This window comes from Mixophyes fleayi, chromosome 4 (assembly GCF_038048845.1).
Source record: "Mixophyes fleayi isolate aMixFle1 chromosome 4, aMixFle1.hap1, whole genome shotgun sequence".
In the NCBI taxonomy this organism is placed as follows: domain Eukaryota; kingdom Metazoa; phylum Chordata; class Amphibia; order Anura; family Limnodynastidae; genus Mixophyes; species Mixophyes fleayi.
Genome location: NC_134405.1, coordinates 311856372 through 311877158, shown reverse-complemented (window position 1 = coordinate 311877158; position 20787 = coordinate 311856372). Strand labels below are relative to the sequence as shown.

At 39.8% G+C, this 20787-nt stretch overlaps 1 protein-coding gene across 5 annotated transcripts in view; it reads left to right on the top strand.

Moving 5' to 3' along the window:
- The window catches only part of CAMK2A (calcium/calmodulin dependent protein kinase II alpha), a 180873-nt gene that overhangs the window by 86265 nt on the left and 73821 nt on the right, over window positions 1-20787 (top strand). For all 5 annotated transcript variants that reach the window (XM_075210047.1, XM_075210045.1, XM_075210050.1 and 2 more), the window contains exon 3: window positions 1629-1688. In XM_075210047.1, the coding sequence (XP_075066148.1) occupies window positions 1629-1688 (60 nt within the window). The remainder of the gene's footprint in view (window positions 1-1628; window positions 1689-20787) is intronic.

Genomic DNA, 20787 nt, shown 5'->3' with positions numbered 1-20787 from the left:
ATCTCTGCTCAGGGTCACTTCACTCCTCTAACCTCAGTACAGTGTATCTCTTCTCAGGGTCACTTCACTCCTCTAACCTCACTACAGAGTATCTCTGCTCAGGGTCACTTCACTCCTCTAACCTCAGTACAGAGTATCTCTTCTCAGGGTCACTTCACTCCTCTAACCTCACTACAGAGTATCTCTGCTCAGGGTCACTTCACTCCTCTAACCTCAGTACAGAGTATCTCTTCTCAGGTTCACTTCACTCCTCTAACCTCACTATGGAGTATCTCTGCTCAGGGTCACTTCACTCCTCTAACCTCAGTACAGAGTATCTCTTCTCAGGGTCACTTCACTCCTCTAACCTCACTACAGAGTATCTCTGCTCAGGGTCACTTCACTCCTCTAACCTCAGTACAGAGTATCTCTTCTCAGGTTCACTTCACTCCTCTAACCTCAGTACAGAGTATCTCTTCTCAGGGTCACTTCACTCATTTAACTTTACTACAGAGCCTCTCTTCTCATTAGCTCTTGGCTCTTGCCACACTTAATGCTCTTTGTACAACAAAGGATGTGCATTAAAGCAGACATCCATGCTCCTAACACTCATCTCTATGATGAATCAGGCCGACAGCACATAAATTGTCTTCACCTCCCAATATCTTACCGTGACTCACATCGGTATCTCTGATTCCTCACTGGGTCGGAACCAGCTTAGTAAATAGAGCCCATAAAATTAAAAAAACAGACAGGTTACTTGTTGGAAGCAGGAATGAAAGCCTTGAAATGAATACATTGTGATCTACACACATATTCATTTCATCCATTATTAATACATTTTTTAATTTTACATTTTTTATTGCTAGGTATCAATTATTTTATACCTTGTTTATCCTTCTTCTTATTGGTTTACATTCAGTTTTACCACTTTTTCCCTCATATGGTCATTCATTTTCATTCAAATGATAGAACACTCTTTTACAACCTTCTCTCCCTATCTCCCCATTATTCCCTTGGGTTACACCAGGGGAGGGCTGGCAAATTTGATCCCGGGTGGCAAGACTTCGCTCAGCAGCCTATTAGGAACATTTTAAAGGGAAAAAACTGCAGGTGACCCAGTGACCCAGCCTACGGTAGTCCATTATGGGACTGGCCCTGGAGCAGATAACCCCCTGCCCCCCAGCCCAGCCTGCCCCTGGTTTATACTATGGTGAGAGACAGGGAAAAGTCACTGAAGATTTTACATGCTGTGACCAGTTACACTCTTTTCATAGCAGTCTGACCAATCAAGTAACATATTTGATATATCTCTAGATTTACCCTAAAACTACAATAAAACACTTAGACAGCAGAACTTAAATTTAAGGAAGGTAGGATAGTATGTTTGTTTACCTCTCATTCACAAGCCAAAAATGTAAAGGTGTTAAAACGCTGAGTGTCTTCCAAGTTGTGTTATTAATATCTTACAACTAGCTGGCTGACAGAGGAGGTCACCAGCAACTATTCAAGAGTATAGCCCAAATTATGGGCTAAAGACACTCCGGACTTCATTATAATATATTTGTAAACTATTGAACTCTTTGTTTATGCTGGATTAAACGTAGTGTCCTGGAATAATTTCCTAACCATACTGTTTTTTCCCCCAGATCACCAGAAGCTGGAGCGTGAAGCACGAATTTGTCGTCTACTGAAGCATCCGAACATAGGTCAGTCTTAAGTACCTTTACTGACATTAAAATCTGAAATTAAAAAAAACTATATAGCCTGCAACTGGCTATTCAGCAAAGCAATGACTGCCAATCTTTACTATAAGCCAAGCCCAGACATCCTGGGGCTTTACAGTTGTTCCACAACTACAAGTACTAGCATGCCATGCCTGCCTTTGGCTCTCCAGCTATTGTGAGATGTTCACCTCTAAGTTACTGTGGTACTACAAATCCCAGCATGCCATGTGGAACAAAATTTTATGCAACATCAGGTTGCCTACTTTTGCCCTAACCGGTCTTTTAGCTAAGGTAGACTCATTATCCCCACAACTATGTAATTGTATTTAAAGATTTTCATAGCTGAGTTTGTATTAAAAGCAAACACAAAAAACAGAATGGAAGTTTTGTAAATACCTTCCCATCCCTCTCTCAAACCTACATTGGTAGTAGTCATATATTTTAGGTTGGCCGGGTCAATCTGTTTACAACTACTCACTTATGTAGTATGTCACTACAACAGGGGGGAGACTGGTTAAAAGCCATGTGCTACTGGATTACAATACATATTTAATCTTATAAACTGTATACTGATGAGGAATGCACTAACCATCAGATTTGTATCAATTCATTTTCTAAAAATAAAATATAAAAATCTGCATCTGGCATATTTTAAAGGGGGTGTATAACTGCATTTGCTATATTTTAAGTAAGTTGTGTAAAAATTAAATTGACATTACCATGCAATTTTTTTTCTACCAATACTATGTGCAAAAAGGTTTGGAAGCTGAATAAAAATTTGTTTATACAGAGCGAAATGACTGACGAAATGACTACATTTTTGGAGGAGTATTTGTGTGAACGGGCTGATGGGAGGAGTTAGTGTGAGTGAAGGTGTTCCTTACTAAGTATGGAGTAAGCACACCAGTCAACCAGTTCTGTGGAGAAAAGACAAGATTTTATTTTGTAGAGTAAAATTATTGAAACCCGAGCTGGAGTCACAGAACATGTTTTTAGGGCTCCCTGATTGTTAGATATACAATCTATTCTGCTGGGAATTGCCTATCTATTTCGGGGTCCAAAAATAATAGCACACTGACACTGGTCCTCTTGGAACAATAGCACACTAGCATTTGGGGTATCACTTAAAAAACAAAATGACCACTTATAGGATGACTGTAAATGACTTGTATTGTACATTAAGTATTTCCTATAGAACCAGGAGACTTCCAGATGTTTGAGCACTGTGGTTGTGATAATGTGGAGAGCAGCCTAGTAAGTGAGGCTAGCTGTTTGCCTTTTAATTGCAGACAAATAGATCCAAGTAGTGCAAAATAAATAAACTACATAATGTTGATGCTTCCTTCTTCTGCACATTAAACCTCTTGTAACACGTCAAACGTATCACTCTAACATTGAAAATAAGACACATATACCATTGTGAATCTTGGCAGAAAGGCCACAGTTTAATCATAATTGATTACGGTTGGTGGAGAAACCAAAATGCCAGTTCAGCTAAATAAACTAATACTAAACCAAATCGAGTGGATGACCAACTGGCGTGGAAACAGTGAGTGGCCAGAGCTTAATCTGGCATCAGAGGAACAACACCCCCTCTGGACTCACAATGACATTTCCACACAAACAGGTCAAGGGGTCCTCTACACAAAGGACCACAAACCATAGTACCTGGAAGGAGGAAGTGACCTGCGGCCAATTATTCAAAGTGCCTTGTATTAGTCGCTGGCCGCAATGCTCTCCTGCCAAATGTGCCTCGTCTGTAAGGAGGGAGAAAGAAATTAGTAACACGCATGCATTATACAAAAACATAGACATTATAAAGGGAGAGGGGAGGGATTTTGTGCAGCAAAATAGGCAGGATTTAATGAGGTATCCTATATAGGGAATCTAAAGGACTTCCCCCCTGCGGATCTAATTGGTTGATGGAAATTGGCCTGGCAAAACTTTTACCCTTAAGAGCTGATTGCTTTGTATGGTCACGCAAACTTATTGCATTTAAGTGCTTTCGGTTGTAGGGACCACTCTTACCATAGTCTTATAGCCTATTAAAAAGTTACATTGAGACATAGTCATCCCTGCGGAATTCAGTGCTGCAGAATTAGTGGCGCTATATAAATGGGCAGCACGGTGGCGTAGTGGTTAGCACTTCTGCCTTACAGCACTGGGGTCATGAGTTCAATTCCCGACCATGGCCTAATCTGTGAGGAGTTTTTATGTTCTCCCTTTGTTTGCGTGGGTTTCCTCCAGGTGCTCCGGTTTACTCCCACACTCCAAAAACATACTAGTAGATTAATTGGTTGCTATCAAATTGACCCTAGTCTGTGTCTGTGTGTCTCTCTCTGTCTGTGTGTGTGTTTGTGTGTGTGTGTGCGTGTGTTAGGGAATTTAGACTGTAAGCCCCAATGGGGCAGGGACTGATGTGAGTGAGTTCTCTGTACAGCGCTGCAGAATTAGTGGCGCTATATAAATAAATGATGATGATGATGATCCCACAGAATTTATATTTTCACCAGCTACAGCTATTTGTAATGTTGTTTTCTTCTCATCTGCCCCCAATATATTGTAAATAAATATTCTAGCATTAGAGATAACTGATGCAAAACATGAACATAGGCACATCTAAAACAAGCACAATATTATGTGTATCTCTGCTACTCTGGTGATATTGCTCTGCATACACCCGCACACACTGTACAGAAATGTAGTGACAGGGATTTATTAATGTTTCATATCATTTATGAGCAGCCTGTCAGGTTCAATCTGTCTCCCTAGAATCATGGACCTCTCTCTCTTTTTACATGGGACCGGAGTACTGCCTCTTGCAGCAGAGGTTTCCATAGCAACAGATTTCAAAGGCACATGGAGACACTACAGCCGGCCTGCACTAGTAAACCCACTACAAGCACTAGATAAAGAGCAACACCAGGTTGTGAAAATGAAGGTGTTTGAAAGGTGACAGTTGCCAGATGCAGTTTGGGACTTTGGCACTTAGTCGTAAAATATGGTGGCATAGTACAGTCAGAGTTGGGGACATGTAACAATGAGGAAACATGGACAGCAAGATGAACTTAAACATATGTACTCTGTATTTTACTTACATTACTAATAAAGCTGCCAACGGTCCCTAATTTTCAGGGACAGTCTCAAGTCCATCGATGCCATAGATCCCAGAGTGGAGGTCCAGGGGCCAAGGGCCATTTGCATCATTGCGCTGGGGTTAGGATCTCCAGTCCTTTTGATTCATGTACCAGTTTCCAGTCTAATTTGGTTCCACAAAGGGTGTAACTAGACCTTTGGGAGCCCCATAGCAAAATTGTGAAGGAGTCTCCAAGGTTTCTAGGTAGGAACATTCTTCTCTCCCTCAGCAGCTGTTTCCCAGATAGTTACCCCCATTCTTCCATACTTACTTTACCCAGCCTTTGATTTGATTTTTATTCCCACTTTTCTAGTCCTCAATCCATGTACCCAATAGTCATCATTCAATTTATATTCGTGTCTCTCCAATCTGAATGAAGTTGAATATGTGTGGAGGCCTTATCAATTTGTATATTAGTTTCCCAAGTTATTTATTCGACCTATATACCCAGTCTATATCATTTATTAGGTTCCATGTTGTTTACTTAACCATTTCTTTAGTTCCTTCCGATACATATCTCTAGTTCTCTCCAGATTCCTATACCCATATCCCCAGGTTATTTATTCAGATTATATACCAATTTCACCAGTCCTACATTCAGTTTGTACATTGGTTCACCAGTTTTTGAAATGATTTGCATATCTGTGTACCCGTCTTCTCAGCCCTTCACTCAGTTAAATGTCATAATTTATTTGTTTGCAATAAATTTTTCAAACCATTTACATTTCATCACCTTTTAAAGTTGCTTTTACGTTCCTCTTTTCCAAATGTACTTTCTCACATCATTCACAACTCCCAGCTGTAATGTTCTTGAAGTTCCAGCTACATAATGATGCATATGAAGTTAATTTCCCTAGTTCTTCTTTAATTAACTTCTCATTTATCCGTATCTGCAGCATGCAAATTAGGGGTTCCATTTTTCTTCCGTTTTTTTTTCTTTTGAATAAGTTAATTTACAATTTAGGGCTCATTAATAGCTTAATAAAAGCTTATTGATTGTTGATTTTATATTGGAGCATTCCAAGAAGGGGGGTATGGAGGTGCAGGAAACCAAATGCAAAAACCCAATCTCTGGAAATCCACATGTAATACACACCATGGGCCTTATTCATTAAGGAAAGTTAAGTAAAACAATTGAGTAAGTAGTCTCCTGGACAAAACCATGTTACAATGCAAGTGGGTGCAAATTAGTTTTCTATTTTGCACATAAGTTAAATACTGTCTGTTTTTTCATGTAGCACACAAATACTTGATAGCTTATTTGTAAACTGAAATTTAAAGTTGATATTTGTGTGCTACATGAAAAACAGACAGTATTTAACTTATACAAAATAGAAAACTAATTTGCACCCCTTGCATTGTAACATGGTTTTGTCCAGGAGACTGCTTACTCAATTTTACTTAATGAATCAGGCCCTATATTCCAAACTCAGACACCGACATGCATGTTGATCCTAAGGTCCAAGTCCTTCACAGTTTTCCTCCCCAGGATGATTTTTCTTCTCTTGTGTGCCAAAATTTCCATTTCCCCTATCCTCAATGTCAAGGGAACCTAGTACCTCTCGCTGCAAATGTTCCTTTAATCTATTACCCATTACATCTAAGTAAATTATAATTCCTCTTAATTTTTAAGTTATGTTTATTCTCCATACCAGATAATAGAGTTTGTCATTGGACAGAGCATTACATTCATCACCTAATTCTTCATCCTTGCCATACAATCCTTCCCTGTGCTGTTATTGGTTTTCCTTTTAGGGCTATGTTTATGTTTATATATATATGGCCGATATAACTTCACCCTTCAATTACTTCCTTCTGAGGTCCTTGCACAGTTGGAATTGGAAGGCTAACCTGGGGGTGTGGGAGAAGCTGAGTACCTATTTACAATGTGCCTCTAATTTATCCTTGTCCACCAAGCAATCGCTCTCTGTCCCCTTCTACTTAGTACATTTATACCTCTAGGTGACCCACTTTCAGTTTGCCAAAATTACTTTGCCTTTCAAACATTAGCTTTCGTGGACCATCCCACAGTAAACACTAAACTTTGGAGGGACTTAGTGGTTAGCACTTCTGCCTCACAGCATTGGAGTCATGACTTTGATGCCCGACCATGGCCTTAGCTGTGTGAAGTTTGTATGTTCTCCCCGTGTTTCTATATAAATAGCTGTTGATGATGATGATTTATTTGAGGCAAGAATCTGGGCAGAAAAAAAATTATATTGTGTTGTACTATATGGAAGAAAACTGTTTTCCACATAAAATGTAATAAAATAAAAACACCTCCAAATAGATTGTTTACCGCTCTAAGGGGGGTATTCAATTGTTGCTCCGGACCGCAAAAAAACGAGCACATTAAAAAAATTACCGTTTATACGGTAAACTTGCGCTTAAAAAACGTTAATACGGTAGTTTACTCGCTGAATTTCATCTCGAGATGAAATTCAGCGAGTAATTGCCGTATAAACGGTAATAGTTTTAACGCGCTCGTTTTTTTGCGGTCCGGAGCAACAATTGAATATCCCCCTAATAATCTAATGGGAATCTTCTTTTCTGCAGTAGTGCAAATGGAAATGTCAGTTAAGTAATGGGAATTGACAACCACGACTTGATATAATATAGCCACAATGCTAATGATTTAAGTAGTATCAGCTGGAAGGGTTAATATGCAATCAGCCAATCAGAAGCGGCTAGATAATGCTGCTGATGTCATCATCATCATTGCATATTGTTGCACCAGTCCCCCAGCACCCAGAAGAAACATGCCTCACCAAATCCATGTCTGGGGATTCGTCTGTGATTAATTATGTCCTAATTACGTAAAGACGTACTTCCTGTACTTAGCATACATTTTCAAGAAATAAGGATAGCCCAGGAACGAAAGGGTCCCACCCTATACCCTTATCTCATCACTATCTAATCATTATATTTATATGTAGTGGGCGAAAAAAAGATTCTGTTGTGGAGGCTCTTTAACAGTCTATACTGTTTATTCATTAAGTTTATATTCCAATTGAATAAAATTCTAATTACAAACGATGTTGTTCTTTGGCGAATATCAGTTCAAGTTACATTTGAAAAGTAAAAAAAAATGACAAAAGAATCTAGAAAATATAAAAGAGTTAATTATAATCCAGAGGATTGACAACACCTAATAGGATATGGTTTATATATCTGCATGTAATAAATATTTTACCATTTCTTATTTTATAAGTTGGGGATAGCATTCCTCGCATATTAATAATTAAATCACATGTAATTACTGAACACCTTGAACACAGAGATGAATCCATGATGATATTTAGAATGGTTATGTTTACTAGACTGAATCGATTTTAATACCTTTTCATATCATCCTATATGTATCTTGTGCCATCATCCCCTTCTAATTGCATGGTTACAATGTAGGCCTCTTAGCTGCCCATATTTGGGATTAGCCCCCCCCTCACCCCCTTTTATAGTTATTACTATGCACACATTGGATATTAATAACATAGGGGGAAACTGTTTGCCATCATACTTCAACTCTAACACTAACTTGCTTAAATGTATTTATACATTTTTGACACTTTTTTCATCTCTAATTTTACTTGATATTTTGCTTAAGGCAGCACAGCTTGGAATACAAATTTTAATGAAAGGTAATGAATAAATATTACGGACTCTTAGAGTAGAGAGCTTCTACAATCCTTTTTTGATGTGTATATATGGACTCAGCATACGCTTGAATGCCCCTGCATGCCCTTAGTCTACCTCTCCCCTTCAAATAAATTATCTAAAAATCCAAATACAGATGTACTGTAAGTATATGTATTTTTAGTCCACATGCATCATATGGAAATGTGTGTCTTATGCAGAAAAAATTTACATATGTCCAAATCTAGATGAGCACAATGTTGCCTCTATTTGGGATCTATTGTCCGGAATACTTCTCCAGATAAAGGGCAGTCCCATCATTTTGGATAACATGCTTACAATATAATAATAATTGAGTTGAGTGAAATGGGGTATTGAATTCCAAAGATTAGGGGCAGCACGGCAGAAGTCTTGGAAGCGAGCATCAGATGAGGTAAATTGAGGTGTAGGTCAGAGGCGGAGCGGAGTGGTCGGGTAGGTATAGAGAAGCATTTGTAAGGGCTATGTAAGTTAGGGTAAGGAGCATGAACTGAATTCTGAAACAGATATGTAATCAATGAAGGGATTTACGCAGAGGAGAAGCAGAAGAGGTGCGGTGGGAGAGGAAGATGAGCCTAGCCGTAACATTCTGTATGGTTTGAAGGTCAGAAATGTGAGAGTCGGGAAGGCCAGTGAGAAGGAGGTTACAATAGTCAAGACGAGAAATGATGAGTGAATGGACCAGTATTTTGGTTGCTTCCTGAGACTGGAAGGAACGGATTTTCTTGATGCTACGGAGGAGGAAGTGGCAGGATTTGGTGAGGGACTGGATATGAGGGGTAAAGCTGAGGGTAGAGTCAAGGGTGACTCCAATGCAGCGGGCTTGGGTGACAGGAGAAAGAGTGATGTTGTCAGCCAAGAGGGAGATATTGGGAGGGATAGCAACATTGACAGGAGGAAAGTTGATGATCTCGGATTTGGAGAGTTTCAGGAAGCGCTGTGACATCCGGGTAGTGACAGAAGAGAGAAAGCTAGATTCCTGGGTTAGGAAGTTGGGAGAGAGATCAGGGGAGGAAAGATAGATTTGCATGTCATCAGCATAGAGGTGGTATTGGAGGCCAAATCCCATATTTGTACGAGGCAGGTGTAGCTGTGTTGTGTTGGAAGTTTTTGAAATATTTTAATTTTTTTATTTCAAAGACTGGGTCCTTCCACTGCTTAGGGCCTAATGCATTTGCCCCACTGACCTCACCCTTCAGACCTGACACAAACCTCCCAAGCAGTAAAGTGTCCTTTGAAATGATTTGCTAATGTGACACCCCACTGTATGATGGGCACAACAAAGTGCAGTGGAGATAAAACACCATTTTTTCCAGTGTGTACGATGTTTTAGATGAATGGAAAATAGTCTATTCTTCTTATGTACTATTTCATATCTGCTACATTGTACTGCAGAGTGCTGCTGTCTACTGCTTATTACAATTTCTGGAGGCTGTTATTAATGGCTCCTTTTTGGTGCTATGGTATATTTTTGGAGAATGGAATAGTCATTTGGTGTTATATGACAATATAACAACCACATAAATAGGTAAAAAAAAAGCCTGATCTATAGCTCATCACTTCCTTGCATCCTTTCCTGACACCCTCCCATGGAATTATAAGGCCTTCCTGACATTCTGTCAGTACCAAGAGGCCTATTAATCATTGGCCACATTTCCCCCCCCCTGTATATGATGGGACAGGGTTGTTATAATGACCATGTAACTCAACAGGGACATATGGACTATGTGTTGCACATGAGTATATACTGTGTGTTGGACTATATAGGCTGTATATGATGGTCAGTTTGATGTGATGTCTACTGTATTTACTTTTTGACACATGTCAGGTTTATATTTTTTCACTACATTATGCTCCCTGCTATGGATGCACCCTAAGAATATTCTTTTAGCTGTAAAGTACTCATTTAGATAGATATCCCCACAGAAACAAAAATAAATTATTTGAAAATATGTAGTTCATATCTCACACTTTTTGCCATTTTTCTATTTAAACTTTACCTACCATGGGGAATGTTTTGAGTGCCCTCTCTCCAGCATTGTGATGGCTGGAGAGTCTAGTTATAATTTTTGCGTTCAGGTCTAAACTGGCAGCCAGAAACTTATTCTTGCAGGCAGGGCACATTCTCTTGCTCTGTGCTTGTACTGCGTGCATTACATCAGGCGGTGGTAATCAGGAGGGTGGATCCTTGGCTATGTGATCCTGTTACAAACTGGAACTGCCTTTGGGATACCAACCTGGGAACTGAGTTTAGAGCGAACAGGGAAGTGGCATTTGGCGCTGACCATGATAAATCTGGAGTGGCTGTAGCCGTGGTCACCGCTGTGGAGATAACTACACTACAGAAACACACAGTATACTTTAGGTACATTTACAATTTTGAAATATTTGTGGGTATGTCTTAACACTCTTTGCATCCTTGACAAGTGTGGTCATACTGTGCAAAATATATTCAGGTCGCCAGTTCTGTTGTTGTATCTATATCATATTATTATTTGTAAAATGTAACAAGGGAGACATGAATATTACATGCTGAAGCCCAGCCTGAGTGTTAGAGCCAATCAGAAGACAGTTCAGGAATATGATACATCATTTAACCTTAACCTCAGGGGGGCAAACTGCCATCCTTACAATATAAAGAGCGGTGGGAGAGTGGTCTGCCGAGCCTTCACCTGCACCCCCCAGCCAGGTCCCCCTGATCTTTTCAGAACAGGAGCAGTCCACTTCCTCGTCACGTGACCTCTTCTGCACAGTGCAACATATACCAAATAAGTAACTATTGCTTTTACACTATTGGACTTTGGTGTTTTTGCTGGTGACAGGGCTTCGCCCTATACATTAAGGGGTTACCGCCGCCAATACATGTATAACTACAATCCTCTTTTTTTAAAACATTTTTTATTTTTTACTTTTAATCAGCTGGTTTTAATTATTACATTTTTTAGTTATTTTTTTTAGTAAATTTTAATAATTGGGCCTAATACATTTGGAAATAAACTCTGACTTAAGTATCTCGCAGAAAGTGTCCCCACCCTTTATTCTCTGTAAAAGCCGTATTTACAAAGTGATTTCCCAGTATTCTGTATTCCGTCAGGCAAATGAAAAGAATTAACCAATTAACCATATTTGCTGACTTTTAAATCCTGCAATGAAGGTCAGGTGACAAGTGCAGGAGGGGGCGTGGTGATGATGTCATTGCTTCACAGTGGAACCCCCCCCTGCTTTGAAATAACAAAATTAACAGCACTGCCTATCATGAATGGGGCTTGATGACGAGACTCGTGTCATTAAGCGCCACCTCCACCTAGACCTGGGGGATGCCTGCTCTTCCGGGAGTCTGGGAGGTCTCTACGAAATTTGTGAACCTCCTGGAATTTCCGGGAGAGAGAAGGTGAGTATGGAATAAACTTTTAAATTAATTTATGTCTAGTTATGGCAGAATGAGGCTCTCCCTACATGCAGCTAATGGGATTCTTAAAGTATTTTTGTCTCAGGGCTTCTGCATATTATTTCTACCTGTCACCAGCCTCAAAGCATTCAAACATATGTCATTTTATCTTGTACTATGAAATAATTATCTACGGAGATAAAACAAGAGGCAACAAAGGGAACTGAAAGACTGAAACTATGGGGGTAGAGAATCAGAGGAGACGCACAGATTTATGAAATAAGCAACTGCTTAAGGCTTAAACAAGCACCAGGTAACTTATAATTGTGAGGAGAAGACACCAGAAAGAAGCCATTATATTATAATATTTACTTTCAACTGAACCTTCAAATTTCAGACACAAATGTGTTAGAAGAAATACATTTCATCCTGTATTCTACATTCAGATTTGTGGTCCCACATGCATTAATTTATATTTTAATGTCATAAGTTTTGGATTCCACACTTCAATTCCTGTATTTCTTCTAAATCACTAGTTGTTTTACTACTCCTGAGATACCAACCCTGTTGCAATTCTTTTACCCATTCCTAATGTCTCCAATAATGTTTAGTTTGAATGAATACCCCATGAAATGCCTTGTGAAAGTCTAAATAAGCTGCATCCTTTAATCCATCCTGATCTATCACTTTAGTTACTGAATTAACAAAAAATCCACTGGATTTGTTTGACATGATCTCCCAGCAGGTAACACGTGCTGCCATGAATCTTGGCTCTAAATAATCAACTATTCTTTTTCTTTTTTTAAGTGAGTTCTAATTTCCCTCTATTGATGTGAGACTTAAATGTCTATAATTATATTCTTCCCTATCGACCTTTTTATGTAGTAAAACTACACCTACCATTCTCCAATCATGTTAAAGCAGTGATTGGTTATAAAGTTTGATTGATGACGCTGCAAGGGCTACTTTTAGTTCTTTAAATACTCTTGGATGAGACCATCAGAAGACATTGACTTATGTATTTTCACTTTGAGAGTTCAAGCAACACCTCTACTAAATATTATTTATCGCTACAGTAGGGTCTATATTTCCTGTAGGGGATCCCTTTTGAAATCTCAACATTAAATACAAAGTAAAATAGTTACTTACATAGCCTGCCATGTCTTTATCTCTTTACATATTCACCCCTTCAGTTTTAGCTTTACTATTCCTCCAATTATTTAATCCTTTTTTACTGTGCAATATGTTCTTGAGTTTTCTCTTTAGCACCTCTTGTTGTATGTTTATTCTCTTTCAGGCTAGCTTTATATGCTGTTATATTCTCCTTGAATTGAGCCTGTCTATATTTCGTACATGCAGTTTGCAGACACTTATAACAACTCTCATTTGAACGATACAAGTCTCTCTCTTCCCTTTGCTTCTACTAACATTCCTGGCACAAATTTCTGTCGCATTTAATAATGTATTTATTGTTTACTCCACTGTTCCTGCACTCAGCCTAGAAATTCACACCCTGTCAGAGATTCCCATCAATGATTTGTCATTTGACTAAAGACAGCCTGCTGAAAATCTAAAACCTTTGTATTGCTGTAGTTCTGCTGCTTCATCATCATCCTCATCACCATTTATTTATATAGCGCCACTGATTCCGCAGCGCTGTACAGAGAACTCATTCACATCAGTCCCTGCCCCATTGGAGCTTGCAGTCTAAATTCCCTAACGTACACACACACAGAGAGGGAGAGAGAGAGAGACTGAGGTCAATTTTGATAGCAGCCAGTTAACCTACTAGTATGTTTTTGGAGTGTGTGAGGAAACCCACGCAAACACGGGGAGAACATACAAACTCCACACAGATAGGCCATGGTTGGGAATTGAACTCATGACCCCAGTGCTGTGAGGCAGAAGTGCTAACCACTAAGCCACAGTGCTGCCCTGCTTCTATATTAAACCGTTCTGATGGATGGCCAGTAGGCTACAAGCTCTCACTTACACACACGCTTGGTACTACATCTCTATATGTGAGAACTAAATCTGGGATTACTTCCTTGAATGTTGGATTTCAAAATACTTGCTTGAGAGATGCCCCATTCACGGGGGTCTTGCCTATACATTTAAATCTGGACTGTCTGTAGGTAAGTATAGCTGATGACAGCATCTTGCAATTAGGTTATTTTCGATTTTATGTATCTTACATGAGATGTCTACTTGGGAGCGTTTAGACACTGCTGGATACCTGGAGAGATTGGCCGCATAGTGTACTAAACTGGAAAATTGTGCAGCAATGAAACCTGATTCAGATTTAGCATTACGTTACCATCACATAATCTGAAAGTGCTAACATTAGCCTAAAAATAATGATTAACAGGCAAAAATTCATTTACACATCACACTAAAATACATCTAGCCCCCATGTGTCCACATACATTATATTCAAATGACATGTATATATGCTATCTACAGCTGAATGCACCCGGCTGCTAAACTACGCTGCTTCCAGAGACATGCACCTTGATTATAGCGTGGGCAGGCTGCACACTGCAGATGTTATCACACCTGCCTCCGCTGCCAACCCCCGTGGAGAAGTAGGTCAGAATGAAGTAATATCTCTCTAGGGATGCGAGCTTGAAAATGGTAAAGGCTCTGATGCACTGTCAGGTCGAGAGCTGCAGTCAGGCAGCAGCACTGCATTTTGACAGTTCATTGGCAGGGACGATTAGCATTGAAACTCATCTATCTAGACAATATGTGATGTTTGTCACTAGAAGAATAACTCCTGGCAAAGACTGTTTCACAATTGGAACTCTGTAGTACAAAGGTTCTTAGAGTTCAGAAGGAAACCGAATATAAGCCAGAAAGTTAAAGCAATGTATTTAATAAACGCAGGTGAACATGTAGAAATCCAAACAATTTAATAAACGCAGGTGAACATGTAGAAATCCAAACAATTGAAATCAGAGAACCCTTTTTGGTTAAACAAGCTTTCACTTGCTCCCACTTCCTATAGGACCAGTATGTGCACCCAGGACCATCGACAACCACTGTAATGTTCTTAGTCTAGACAAGTTATTATAATATAATTAAAATTAGTGAAACCAAGGTGCGCACCTTTAAGTTAATGAAATCTGTACATGTGAATAAATTCATTTGAGAAATTGCGGCCAGGACAATTAATACCACTGTGTATGTGAAAAGAAAAGTAAAGATAGTTCGGCGCTCTGAAACAAACAATATATAAATCACTATGTGTCAGCAGCATATACATAAGTAGGAGAATTGTGTATACATTATAGATATAATGGCATACTTGCCAACTTATGGCAAGTATGATCCGGGAGCCTTCCTGGGAAGGTAGGCTTGCAGGGGGTGGGGCTCCGAAAATCGCGTCATGTTGGCCCCGCCCCCGTGACGTAATGACGCAAAACGCATCATTTTACAGTGAATCGTGGCGTTTTGGACCTAATTCTGCCCACTTGTGGGCAGATCCGGGAGATTGCCATACTCTCCCGGGAGTCCGTGAGACTCACACGAAATGCGGGAGTCTCCCGGACATTCCTGGAGAGTTGGCAAGTATGTATAATGGGATACGCTCACCTGCCAACGTCAAGGCATCTGCTGTAGGTAAGTCCCTAGCAAATTTAGCAAGTATACCTCAAAGTGTCACATTTAAAACCTTAATACCCTATCATACCTGCGGTCCTGCTCTTTTATGGCATTGTCCTGGTTTTACTACAGACAGTGACATTTGGATTTGGGGAGTGACCAAATTGAGGTTGTGGCTGTATAATTGCAGCATGTCTTGGGACATGGTCAACATGCCTGCTCCAATTTTGTGCTCAGTTTCACGAGCCGCGGCGGTACTCACAGCCGCCGCGGCTCGCTTCCTGTCGGTCCCAACGTCCCGGCCGTCACCATGACGACCGGGACGTCATTTCCTTCCAACTCCTGACCGTTACCAAGGCAACGGTCGGACGCTTCCTCAGCGCCGTGTCCTGGCAGCCAGGCGCGCATGCGCTCTAGGGACAATCAGGCAGATTTAGCCTGTGGCTGAATTAGCAGGCATTAGCCTGCAGGTGTGGATTTCAGGGCTAAGCCCTGATTGGTCTTGCTAGGTGCTGGCAATTAGCCTACAAGTGTGGCCTTGTCTAGGGGCAGGTTCTAATTGGTTGTGGGTTGTATTTAAGGCAATGAGGTCTGCTGCCTCAATGCCGGTTATAGCTTCTGTGCTCCAGTCTGCTGACCTGCTTGTTCCAGTTCCTGTTTCCTGTATCTACGTTTTGACTTCCCGTGTATGACCCTTGGCTTCGTATTTGACTTTGCTTGTGTTTCCTGTGACCCTGATCCTTGGCGCGTTTACTCGTTCTGCTACTTTGCCTGTGACCTCTGACCTCAGCTTGTTCATTGTTACTGTTACCTGCTGCCGACCTTTGACCTCTGCGTGGACCTGACTCTTCTTGCCTGGGTTCTCCCCAGCCGGTACACACTTCACGACCCTCTGTCAGTCTGCAGCCCAGTCTGTCCCCACCATCAGGGGCTCCAGTGAACACCTGACTGGCAGAGTAGACTCCGGGTTGTGTTGTGCCGGCTGGAGGGGTTCCTAACATTCAGGTGCATTTTACCAGGTATCCTCAGATTCTAAAGGTGGTCCATTGCCATTATGACACTAATTGCAATTTCTGATGAGTAATTTGCAGAGAACACAGAGCACAGAAAATCCTTGTCATATTTTAGAGCAACCAGATTAGACACCTCTGCCTGGTGATCACAGATGTGCGTGCAAGGTGTGCTGGCTATTTGTTTATTTTATTAAACTGATCCGAGAGATCCGCAGTGAGCTAAAAACCAGCATCTAACTGATTGAGGATGGAAGAGTTCATCTAGAGTGGTCATGAAAATAATAGAACGGGATTAATGGAAAATGATGATTCTGAAAAGTGATATATGATAAAAGATGAAGGGTTAATAATTAATAGACAAATGTCTACGCCCAATTATGGGCCTGATGCTGAGTTAGGAACAAAGAAAAAAAAGGAGTAACTTTGCACCTGGACAAAACCATGTTGCATTGGAGGGGAAGCAAATTTAAAATGTGGGGAAAGATTTATAGTTGGGCTACGGTATGTCCTAGATCAACTTTAAATTTACATGTAAAAATAAAGCTATCAAGTATTTGTGGGCTACATGAAAAAGCAGACAGTATTTTCCATACGTGCAAAAAAAATAATTAATTTCCACCTCTTAGCATTGTAACATGGTTTGTCCAGGAGTAAACTTACTCTTTTTTTTGCTTTGCTCCTAGCTCAGCATCAGGCCCTATGTTGGTAATATACACATAGCTGAAAACCATAGAACGGGGATATAAAGGTATAAGGTATTTAGTAAATTGTTCCTTCCCACATTGAAAGTAAATGTGCATGCAGCAAAAGAACTATTATATATAATTCCAAACAGAACAGGTTCATATGTTTTCTGCTTTTATATGTAAATCAAAAAGTTATTTAATTGTCAGTGAATCGCAGAGAAAATTCTCAAGAACATATTCAAGTATAATTGGAAGAAAAACAAAAGAAAAATGTTTCTTTATTAAGCACACATTAACTTGCTTAAATGGCTATTTAAATTAGATATTTTAAAATCCAAACGCTTTATTAATACTTAATTAATGGAAGAGGTTTCTAATCATTAGTGAAATTTTAAAATAACATAGTTATAAACAGATGAAAAAGGAACATCTTTGGTAATGATACTTTGCTAGAAAAGACATATATTGGACCTACAGTTGTTATGTTGTTAATACAAATCATTTATTTCTTTGTATTTTATAGTATCTTTAAATTAAACTGTGACAGGATGGATCGCCTATGCCACCCTGTCTGTTGCTTCTGGTAACCGACTGGGTTTACTTTGCTACCGTTCCCTTTCATTATCCCAAATGCGCCTTTTTGCTGCAGTAGGAGGGGTTACAAATGCTGCCACCACTGAACTCCTTACCAGCATCCAATATCAGATTTCTTCTTGGTAACTGACTCTGCGTGTGTACCCCGTCACTAGCGTACCTGGGCTGGTACTCCTGACCTCTTACTATGCATCAGGGGGGCTGTGGATGGATCCCCCCCTGGCCTATCACACTGACCAGAGCTGCAGGTTAGCAGGCAGAGTGGTGGTACCGGAAAGGCTGAGTCCAACCTCAGAAACAGCCAGAGGACGGATTAGATTTAGGGTTTAATCTGCAGATCACAGGAATACTGAAATATTGAAGATGTCTTCAAGTAGGTCTTTGAAGCAAGTGATGTTTATTTGCTCTCACACTGGTTGAAGGTACCAGTGATCAAGTCAGATGAAACAAGAAGAACATTTCGGTGTGAAAGACAGTGCTTTTTATACTGATTTTGACACAGGCTATTTTCAGAATCAGGATGCAACGTGTTAACACAAACATGGATTTACATGCATTGCAAAGCCAACAATATTTACACTTATCTATGAAATTCTAGAGATGCTGTGATGTCCTGCATCTGGTTTTCAGATGCAGAGAATCTAGGAGCCAGTCTTAATTTAAAGTTCCTGCCTTCAATGTTGGACCTTCACATATCAAAAGATCTAATTAGCATGGGGCTCCTCTTCAGACAGTCCAGAATACACATTCCCAAAGAAAGGTACAAACCCCAAACAAGCCACTTGCCACATCACAACACATAAAAGACTTCCATCCACAAAGGCTTATTGTATCAGATATATACCTTAAGAAATAATGCATCTCCTTTAGCAAGTTTAAACAGGAAACACATTTCTTCCCCTGGTCTCAGAAATCAAAGATTTCCCTTACCAAAACATACACAATATCAAAAATAAGTGCATGTGCAATTATATAAATAAGCACCCTGCGCTATTTCCTTTATATAAATTTATACCAGAAGTTAATTATCAGTGATCCAGTCACAGAAACCCTAAGAAATAACAAGTAGTTTGTAGTCAGAAAGGCCTCATAAAATATGAGGTCTCTAAGACCACTCCTCATTATTCTAATACTGTGTAAATAATATAAAAACACATAATTGTAACAGTTTAATTAAGCACATTTAATTTAATTTTAAAATAGTTCCCGATATCCTCATTCACCACCTTATTATAAAATAAATTCTTATTGATTTAATTGAGGTGTTAATAGTCACTGAACCAATCAAATGGCTGCAATGTGATTTACTGTGTATGGGAAATTACTTGTGATTGGTTGAATGGTGAATACAAGCCAGATCAATTTAAATCACAGTCATTCTGGGAGTTAAGTTGTAAATTAGTGAGAACTATTTTATTTAATTAAAAACTAATAATAATGGAAACAAAATGAATTTAAAAAAAAACTATATTTAATTTATATGCCTTTTTAAAATAAAATCCATCCCAATTTGATGGAGATTAAATTTCATTCTGATGTCACAAATAAACTGATTCGTCCATAAATGCGAGTAAGCACTGATATTCAAATGATCATACTCACCAGTGAAATCATCAACACCATTTATTTATATAGCGCCACTGATTCCACAGCGCTGTACAGAGAACTCATTCACATCACTCCCTGCCCCATTGGAGCTTACAGTCTAAATTCCCTAACATACACACACAGACAGACAACCACAGACTAGGGTCAATTTTGATAGCAGCCAATTAACCTACTAGTATGTTTTTGGAGTGTGGGAGGACTTTACATGTTCTGATCAGATAAGATGTGGTTATTGGGAGTTGATAACTAAACATGGCTATGTTTGTTTGCGCATATCATTAAATAAATAGGCCTGCTTCCCCACAGCTTGCACCATGATTAAAATATTATAGAGAGAACCCACGTTGTATTATTAGCCCCTACAATATATTAATAACCCCCACATTTAATAAAGAGATCTCAAATTACATTGACAACCACACCTGAATATAAATAGCCCACATCACTAGCCACATTATAATAATACTGCCACTATATTACATTTAAAGCCCCATATTACATTAATAGCTATAGCACCCACATTGCATTAATTGCCCAACTACATAACCTGAATACCCTCTCCACACACTTTACATTAAGACCCCCAGATTATATTAATATTCTGACTACATAACCTGAATTCCATCCCCACACACTTTACATTAACATCCCTTATCAGTCCCCACATTACATTGACACACACCCATACACAAATAACATTATTACCCTCTTACACACACAATACATAGTACCTCACCATTATACTTAGCTGATCCACAGAGCTATAATACTGTCCTAGACTCCGAACATATGGTGAGCTGGCACCAGCCCCATATGTAATTGGGGTGGATGGGTTCTGGCTGACTTGGAAGGGAGGGGTTGGAAAATAAGTAACAGGTAGGAGTGATGGAGGGGAATAATAAATTGGTGAGGTGAACCATTAGAGAAGATAAGCCCTCTGCCCTGACTTGCTCAATTAGCGCCTGTCAGCCTAGTCATCCTAGGCTCAGACTGGGAGAGAGACCAGTCATGCAGGATCCTGCATGAGGGGCTGGCCAGCAGGAAAGATCACGAAAATCAGGGCCACCCCCAATAAAGCCATGGCCCTGGTCTACCCTTCCCGCATGCCAGGACAACTGTGGGTGCTGGGTTGGCCTACAAGTCAAGTGGTTGCTGCCGGGCCCCCCAGACTGACGGGCCCATGTGCACTGCCCCCCAGCATGCATGGTCAAAATGTCTCCCTACTCTGATGATTTAAGAACTAAATGAGGCTTAACTGAGCAGTATTTTAGGAGAAAAGAGAAACGCTAAACATTATATCCAAAAACATACTAGTAGGTTAATTGGCTGCTATCAAATTGTCCCTAGTCTGTGTTTATGTCTGTCTGTCTGTGTGTGTATG